General features: G+C 37.6%; 1 protein-coding gene across 2 annotated transcripts in view; it reads right to left on the bottom strand.

Annotated features, from left to right (window-relative positions):
* Positions 1-8722, bottom strand: part of igsf21a (immunoglobin superfamily, member 21a) — a 186248-nt gene extending 177526 nt beyond the window's left edge. The window contains exons 1-2 of one of the 2 annotated variants that reach the window (XM_082532142.1): positions 8585-8722; positions 8302-8495 (exon numbers count right to left, since the gene is read on the bottom strand). In XM_082532142.1, the coding sequence (XP_082388268.1) occupies positions 8302-8440 (139 nt within the window). In that variant the 5' untranslated portion in view covers positions 8441-8495; positions 8585-8722. Of the gene's footprint in view, positions 1-8301 lie in introns of both variants that reach the window. The other variant, XM_082532143.1, reaches the window with a different exon arrangement.
* Positions 8723-9860: the final 1138 nt, after the last annotated feature.

Below are 9860 nucleotides of genomic sequence, written 5' to 3' on the forward strand. Positions count from 1 at the left end.
GCTGAGGGAATCCGAGTTACTTCAAACTCCCACACAAGCCAAAGACATCAGCAAGCCAGCCTACATCTGTGTATGAAGGTCCACAAGGGTAGTAAAGAAAGTTACTGTGCTCTTTGAACTTCTTGCCCCAAGCCTTTACTTGTCTCCACTAATCAGAGCCATTTTCATTTGATCATTTTAACATCACTGCTTGAAAACACAAACGTATTTCAGCTATACAGGCAAAGGAAGGTTCATTTTTCCTCGATTCTGCCTCTTACCACTTTCCACGCCAGAGGCTGTCATGGTGGTAGTGGGGGAGGACAAATTTATCATGATGGTTGCAGATTCTGTTGCATTATTTGAATTGCAGTAGACATTCATAAAAACTGTGGTCCACTCCTAGGGCCCGAGGCTACTAGGCAACAAGTCATCTTGGATGCAGACCCCATAGCTAAGATGCTAGCTGTAAATAAAATATGGTAATGGCTTCTCAGTGACTGGACTACTGCAAAAACCACACTTTAGCTTGTCCAAAATGTCAGACAGATGATTTTGGTTTCACCCCAAAAGCAGATAGCTGGTGTGTATGCTAATTCTCAAAATGTGTTGTTCTTACTCTCGTGCCACTGTTTCAGCCATTCTAGGGAATTGTGATATTGGCATAGATTTCTTTGAAAAAACTCAAGGCCAGCATTTTTTTTTTCAAAAACACCTGCACTTCAGTGTGAAAAGCAAATGCAAGCGTCATAGGAAACTGGTAAACCTCTTCAGCCATGCTGCTGGAAAACTTGAAGCATATAAGTGTTTGAGCCTTGTTAGATAAAAGCAAAAGTTTGCAGAATCCATCTGTGAAATAGCACATTGTTCTCAGACTTTTATCAACACAACAATGTGGGAATTCTGTGTGCTCTAAGAGTTTTACAGTTATGTCTGAAAATCTGAAAAGCAGTGTCAGAAAACAATGCAGGAGTTACTTTAGATAATCATATCTTGCTGTGTGCAGATTTTGGATTTCTTACTTTCAGTGCATGGATATTTCATCATAAATTTTAGGAACAGAGCTTTTGAAATTTCATGAGACAAAAGATACCCAATGCTGAGGTGGAAGGCAAAAAAAACAGGTCTTCCTTTACAGATATAAATTCAAAATAAAGTTTATAGTTGATTAAGTTATAGTTAGGTACAGCTCAACTTAACCCGAACAATCCCTTAGTTATGCTGCTATATGCCCAGACAACCTTAAATGGCGCACTTAGCACATTCCCTCTGTTATAATTTTATAGTGCATGCTGTGATTATATATTTTTCCGTCTCTGTGCTCTTATATGTCTACTTTTTCTATATTTCTCCGGTGCCATATGTTTTTCTGTGGTTACTGACCTGATACACCTGCTGAATGGTTATTACTGCATTGACGTTGTTTGTTGTTTATCTGCGCTCCTCTTTTCTCTTTTCACCTTCCCCCCACCCCAACCGATGGAGGCAGATGGCCACCTTCCCCGAGCCTAGCTTTGTCTGAGGTTTCTTCCTGTTGAAAGGGTTTTTTTTTTTTCCTAACTGCTGTTGCCAAGTGCTCAAAGGGAATTGTTGGACTTCTCTCTAAACAATTGTTAAGCATTGTGCTTACAAAGTAAACAGCCCTGAAATGAATGTTAAGGTGAACTGGCACTATATTAATAAAACAGACTTTAACTGAACTGAAATATTTAATACATTTTCCATTTTTGTAATTGATTGAACTCACCAATTAGAGACAGAAGGTAGTGAAATAAAAACTCAAGTTTCCTACAAAATATGCATTTTGTTCTTGTTACTATTAGTTTTACACATGGCATTTGTGTTCATAGGTTCCAAAGTTTAGATTTTTTTTTTCAGTACAGTTATTAGATGGAATCTGCCACCTTTTGATTAAATTGCTCATTGAAGTACTTCAGTAATTGAAGTACTTCAGTAAGTATGTTCAGCATGAGCTCACTAAGGGAGTCAAACCAGATAAAGCTGCATGCTATTGGGTCAAAATGACATGCACTCATATTTTTTTCTTCAAGCTGCTACTTTACAGCAATAGAATCAAATGGGCTATTTTGTATTTCCACAGCAATCTGGTTTAAGTGTATCTGCTAAAAGGCCCATACACTATTAGCAGTATATATAGTGTATATAAAATGATTTACACAGTCACACTGACTAGTCAAGCAAACAATAGCAAATGAAATGAAACAATGAAAATGGCTTCTAATCTGGGCATAATCATTTTATATAACTGCTGAGAGCTGCAGTGTGATGGAAAGCTTGGTGATTGTCAGATAGTTGCATGACAACAACCCATTTTCCAGGCCAAATCTCTCTTCACTTCCTGTGAGTCAAGACCAGCCATCAGTAGCAGGCAGTCACAGTGCGCCGGAAACCTATCTGAGATCCAGTGCTTGTTAAATCTGTTAACACTGCTATGATACACAATCTGCAAACCAGCCTTCACCACTGTGGTCTGAGACAACACATTCTCCTTGGTGCTTTAACAGAAGGCTTTAAAAGAAGCCGTTTTTAAAGAAATTACATCAAAAACTGATGACCTTCCCTCAGATTTTAAAACATAGCCTACAGGTCATGTCATAATTGCCACTTCACAGCCTGCTGTACTGACACAATTTTATATTGACTGAGTTTCTTTATTTTCATTGACAGCGACTCTATCAACTGAATCAGTATGTTTGATAGTGCTGTTTTAACCTATTTTTGATATTGCACCGAATCCCTTTGACCCGTAACACATGAACATCAATTATTCTGCTCTTTTATCCTTGTAATTTTCCTGACTGAGTCTTCTGGTAACAAATCACTTGAGCCTGCCTGCCCCATTTCTGGATCTACATAAAATCAGAACATCTAGTACTTTACAGGAAAACCTGTGAACCTAAAAGCAGCTGTTCAGACATCAGCCTAAAACATTTTACAACAAATCTGTATTCAGCCAAGGGCACACAAGTAATGCACATATCAAATGTTTCTTTTATACACTTCTAACAGTCTATATAAAACTCAGAAGGAAGACGTAAAATTCATCGGACAGAAAAATGTCATAAACTGTGAGACTGCGCAAGATGTAGCTTTCAAAAAAGCCCTCACATCAGTATGGATTAAAATGATATTTATGATTTGTTTAGTAAGAAACTTCATCCTTAGTTTGATCTAAAAAGTTAAAACAGGAATGTGTTAAAGCATTAGAGACGATCTAATTTCTATTAGGAAATGGTCTAGGTCAGAAATGAATACTAAGCCAACTCTTTTTGTCTGGAAAAAAAACTTCAAAAGGCTGCAATTTTATATAATTTCATTTTTGAACACTGTTATCTCTAGTTCTTAATCTCTGAATGAAATTTCTGAGGCTCTGTGAAGTATTTTGTTCTTTCCTAAATGGCATTGTAATACAGACAGTAATACCATGTTGTACCAACCTATTTGAAAGTTCTTTCATTTTTAGATGGTGTCATAGGTGAGGTCAGTAGCTTAAGGGCAAAATAAATAAATGAATAAAATACACACACAAAAGTTGACCAATGTTCATCTCAGAAACAGCTGGTCTCGACTATCAGGTTTCTGAATGGTTAAACCCTGTAGTTATATAGTTTAACAATGTTATAACAAACTGGCTAACACCTGGTTCTTTAATGTTGTGTTTTTCCACTGAAAATAAAACAAAGAATTGGGAACATTTTTGTACCTTTACTACATGAGACACAACAGAAAAACATGTAGATACATACACTAAGAGCCAGACTTCCTGTCAGTAATTCACTCACTCTTCTGCACCATGATTGCTTCTTGCTCAGGTTTTAGAAAGATGAAAAAGTCAGTACCACCAAGACCAGAAAAATAAAACAGCTTTTTGGCAACACTTTGGAGTTGAAGGACACAAGCAAGCAAACATGCTAGCGCTAAGAGCAGTGATGTTAACACCTCAAAATGAAACTCACTGACATGCTTTAGCTTTGTTATACTTAGTACTCTAACGAGTACGATTTTAGTTACATGTTAACAAGAAACAAACAGATTTATATTATTTATGAGACTGCCAGATTTTTATTATAATGACTTACCTAACATGCTAGGTCTGCAATTCAAGCAAACTAATCAATTTTTAAATTACTTTTTAAAAAAAAGCAACATGTTACTGTTAAAATTTTGCCTCTCTTTGCTGTTTCTTTAGCTGTCACAAAACAAAATAGGAAATTCCCAGTGTAATCCGTTCTATCTACTCCATGAAGTGTAACTTACTCAAAGTCTGATTACATCTAGGTAGCTTAGGAAAAAAACAAACAAACAAACAAACAAAAACAGTAGAGTAGTAGAATTTTTTCTGTGGTGAAAGTATTTTCATCATTTTGAAGGCTTTTGTAGATGAAAAGGACAGGAATGACAACAGCTGTACTTCAAATTTGATCAAGGATACCTCCAAACTTGGCACAGCAGCCCCACAACAGGCAGGGGGAATTATTTTGTTGCTACAGTAAACCACTGAGGCAGCTTTTAGTTTTGCTACAACCTCAACTTTGAAGAAAGGGAAGAAGATTTCTGCTGCTTATGAAGTGGAGTAGATTCTGCGAGTATTATTGGAATCATTGGAAATGTGGCCTGTGAGAAGTACATTTTTCTTGATGCAAACGTTTTCTCGGTACAGAAGATGCCATTCATTCAACATAATCAACAAATCATTTTTTTGTCCATGAAAAGTGCCTCAAGACTAATAAGAAGGAAATATCTAAACAAATTAACAGAATAAGTAATAAAATAAACACTAATAGAAACAGTAAATGTGAATTATATTAAAGAAGAAAAAATCGTAAAGAAAGAAGTATCTCTTGGATACTTTAACTGGATCCAAGAGTAGGATAGTTTAAGTGTTTTTAAGGATTAAAGCAGAGCCCAGCTCTCTTATATCTTTGGAGAGGCAATGCCACAGTTTCCAGACATAAATGAAAAATTATGTCTCCAGTCTTATTTTGTTGGATTTTGGGTAGCTTGAAAGCTACGGGATCTACTAGCTTGTAAAAGGACATCATGCATCTTTGAGGTAGGCTGGTTTTACAATGTTGGGAAGAGTAGAATACGGGTTCACTCTTCTTTCTTTTTTTTATCATTTAAAGTCTAACCATAGAATCCTCAATGAGTTACTTTTTTTTCAGTGGACTTTTAAGAAAGACTAGTCAAAAATTCATTTCATTGATGAAAGCATGATTTTGAATTTCAATATCTTGCTTAGTCTGGAATGCACACACTTTGATCATTTTTCGCAGCTGTACAAATACCACATATTTTACTTATACAGGGCGAAAAACCTAGGACAGAGTCTAAAATAGTTTTTTGAGATATTGCATCGTTTTGGCTTTTGGGCCTACTTATAGAATTTCTCTCCTGTACTCATTTAGTTTCAGAAAGTTATTACTCATCCATTTATTTATTGCCGACAGGCAGTCAATGAGGGAGCTTAAGGCTAGGATTATACTCTCTTGCAGACACACATATGGACAGCTGTAGACACCGCAGAGGCATAGGCCTGTAATCATTTAGGATTCCAAAGTCTAGATTTGGCTTCTTCAACAGAAATTTCACAACAGTGGTTTTGAACACCTCGGGGCAAATTCCCATTTCAAGGAATATGCTAATGATTTTCTGGACAGATTTCAAGATACTATTGAAAATCCTTTCTCATTGGAGAGGGTATAGATCAAGGCAGGTAGCATCTTATAAAGTTCTGAGGTTGAAAAGGTACTTTTTTTATACATAAAGTAATTGGTTCTCTTTGCTTAGCAAAGTTTTATATCTGACTTTAAAAAAAAAAACAATCCTTGGGATGGTAGCAGCAAACTATTATTAGCTATTGACAATAGTCTAATTGTTGTTTGTTAGCCTTGACAGCCAGGGTAGCCTTGCTTTAAGGCCATAGTTCATAACACAAGGAAAAATGTGTTATGCAATACAGCAGCATATGTGATAAAACAATGTATGCTGGGATATCACACTTCACACAGTGCACTCTATTCCGTAGCTCTATGGCAGCATAAAATATGCATTACAAAGTAACTCTTCAAAAATAAGAATCCAGACATAGACTATATAGCCTGCTCTTCATACCGTGAATTTGCAACATGGTTAAAAACAAACAAACAAAAAAACAAATGCTTGAACTATTAAATTTTACTAAGGTTAGCTTGTAGGTGCAAGCTAGGTGTAGTAGAACTGTAGCAGACTCTGAAACACGTGTAACAGACAGGAGTGGTGCATGGACTAAATGACCAATACTGTTTTTATTTGTTAGTCATATGAGACAGAAGATTGGAGAGGACAGAGCCTTTCAATCTGTGACAATTACACTTTGCTTCCCATTCCAACCTTGTTTAGTTGTCTCTCTGTCATCTTTAAAAAAAAAAGCACTTAGAATAGAAAAAACATTTTGTTTTGTTTGTTTGTGTGTTTTTTGTTTAACCAGGCTTTCTATTGAGATTCTTATTGTCTGATTTTTTCACTGTCTATTTTATTTTATTCTTGTTTAACTTAATTCTACATTTTAACTTTGTTTTGAAATACTATTAACTGACTTTGTTTTACAGCACTTTTTGACTAAATATCAGTGAAAAATTTATATAAATAGAGAAAGAGACAGAGAGAGGTGTGTGTGTGTGTGTGTGTGTGTGTGTGTGTGTGTGTGTGTGTGTGTGTGTGTAAGCGTGTGTGTGTGTGTAAGTGTGTGTGTGTGTAAGCGTGTGTGTGTGTCAGTGTCAATCAATTTAGTTTCAACAATACAAATAAAAACCAGAAAACCAGCATGACCATAAGTCAGTACAACCATATTCTTGCTATTTATTAAAATTAAATTCTGCCTTTTGCTGTTGACACGGTTAACAATATTAACACCTTCATGTAACATTTCTCCTAAGCGATATAATAAAACCCCAAAAGAAAAACCCATTTCAAATAAGTATGATTCCATTCCTGAAGTACCCTACTTGCAGCGCAGAACCTTTGTGCAGTTCACCCTCATCTGAGCAAACACCTGAGGCTTTTAAACATCTAAGAATATGTTAAGCCCAAATGGCTCATAATGATTTCCTATACGTCTGCAAAGGTCAGAACACTTTAAAATAACAAAATCCTCAGCTATGCAAGAAAGGTTAACATCTTGGTTTGTACAGCATGCTGCTGCTGTGATGTTGTAGCCAAGGGTGAACTCTCCTCTGAAGCCCTTCAAACACCACCGTGCTAGCACTGACTCTGAGCCTATAACTCCAGCCGAATGAGCAGGGTTATACTTTGCTTCTTCAGTAAGGAAAAAAAAGAGTGCTTATAGTTCTGTTTTTTAGTGCAAGCTCTCCATGATAAATATCCATGCAGAAGGCAAAAAAGCCTTTGACAAATGCCACTGGGTCCATAGGTGTGACAAGCAATATCAAAACAATAAAGGGACATGTTTAAATGTCAGGGCAGATTCTTATCTGCAGCACATATTTGAATGTGTTTTTCCTAAATTCCAGTGCAACATCCTAGTCCCATCACCACTCCACTCTCTGCCCTAAAAAGACAATCCTATTGCTCACAGCTTTAGCATTCTGTAAAACATAGCTTATATATATTGGTTAACATTCAGGATTCGCGTAAAATATCATCAGTGCTGTGTTCTCATCCCCCAACATCGAAACACATCAACGGAGGATAAAAACACGCGACAATGATGCCACCGCTGTGCCGTGCAGACCGCGCTGAAGGCGGAAATCTGCATTAAAAGACGCACTTCAATGTTTTTCAGCGCATCAACTTTAATATCTGTTGAGCTCAGGCGCTATCTGGTGTGCAAAACCCACGATCAACAAACGCCTTGGAGTGCGCTTCAGCATTGGAGCTATACTTGTGCGGTACTCAGAAGTAGGTGCTGTCATGCAAGCTGGTCGTGATAGTCGATGCAGATGAATTAAGACTAACTACATAACTAGGCCTACTGCTACCGTTCTTCTTCCGTTTCCATTTAGTACATAGACACGCACACCGCACATCTTGCAGCCTGAACTGAATCCGACCATTATTCGTTGGTTTCACTCTTCCACGACTTGGTTAGTCAGTAGGGTGAAAGTTGGCATGTGGCGAGAATGGTACCGATCGCCTCCACCCGGCTGTCCTGTTAATGGTCAGTTAGTAGTCCTGATTCGCTGTCACATAACGAATGCCTCAACTCACTGACAGTTCGGATATTGTTAGACCCCACGCATAGATCGGAAAGCTGTGAGAGGTTCCCACTGCGTGAAAATGGCATGAAAGGGTCACACTTACCGACGGCTAAATCCAGTAGATCTGCGCACAAAAGCAAGTACAATGAGAAGACGGTCATCTTTCCCTTATTTTGCAATAAATCCCAAACTCCATCTGCGTTTACATGCCCTCCAGGTTTCGGCTGTGTAATCCCCACCATTCCAGAGGTATGCGATTCAAAGGTGCCCCCAAACTATTCATGATGCAGCTCAAGTCTAAGTGGAGAATTCGGAGAAGTTGAAATTGAATGCAGCATTCAGAGCAGTCATAAACGAGCATCACATCAAAAAAAAAAATGACTCACTGGGTGCGCTTATAGAACAAGCGGAATGTTTTTCCCCCCCTCACAGTTTAAACAATAGGGAGCTGCGCTTAGCCGCGCAGAAGAGATAGGCTGTGGAAAAAACGGAGCGGTTTGGATGAAAATGTCTCTCTCTCTCTCTCTCTCTCTCTCTCCTCCCGCCCTCCCCCTCCAGACAGACGCACAGTCATTCCTGATCACTCGCTCTTTTATTTCACACAATTTTCCTTAATCCTACCCTGGATTCAGACCCCTCTAATTCTGCCCATTAAGCCGATTTACTTCCGTTGGATTTTTCTTTTTATAAAAAAAAAACATTTGTAGAGATCCTTGTGCTCCGTATAGTATATAGCGTACAAGAATATGCATAGGTTACGTATAAATGCACTTCCTAGTCATCTAGTTGATGAGTTAATTATCAGGAAAACATGTTTCTTTTCTACCCAGTGTTATGCATCAAAAAGTAAACCGTTAATCAAGTGAAAGGACCATTACATGATGTATTAAATCTTGTTATTGTCATACACTCTTACTATGTGGGTGCTCACGATTAGTGCTCAAAATCCCACTTACTGGAGAAGATAATAAGTGTACATATTAAGAGTATTTTGCTGGAGCAAATCCACAAAGATGTATTTGAGTTTAATAAGTGCCTGTTTTATTGAACTGGCCTGACTGGTAAAAGTTGCCGTTCTCTCTCAAATTGTCTGCAATCATTTGTATCATTAGGGAACATCTGTCATGCAAGCAGCAGTTCCTGTGCTATTTTTTTTTTAATACTTTGACATTACCGACATCAAAAAGCATATCGCTTTTACCAAAACTGCATGCTTTGGTATGGTACAAACTATAACAATGATACCTTGATTAGCATTTCCTTCCTGTCATAGAGCTGGATCAGTTTTACGGCTAATTTTGAAAATAAGATGAAGACTGAAGAATCTGGTATTTTCTAAGATTTTGATCATTTCCAAAAATCATTAGACATGCTCAAGAGTGAGTTCACTGCAAGTACATACTCCAAGATTTGGAAAAGTTTGACGAGTGCCTCAGGCTGTGCCATTCTTGTCAGCATCACCTTAGCATGGTCAGTTTTGGTTTTCTGTTTTACTCCGAAAGGATGTTTCTGACAATACAACCTTTTGTGAAATGGTCCTCTGGGTTTTCATTCAAAGTGCAGGCAACAAGTTATTAGGGAAGACAGCCACCATCATGGCAGATCCATTCTTCAAAAAAATATGAATGCAGTTGAATAAAGTCATTGGTTTCCCATTTTCTG

The sequence above is a fragment of the Aulonocara stuartgranti genome, assembly GCF_965226115.1.
Source record: "Aulonocara stuartgranti genome assembly, chromosome: 5".
Lineage (NCBI taxonomy): Eukaryota > Metazoa > Chordata > Actinopteri > Cichliformes > Cichlidae > Aulonocara > Aulonocara stuartgranti.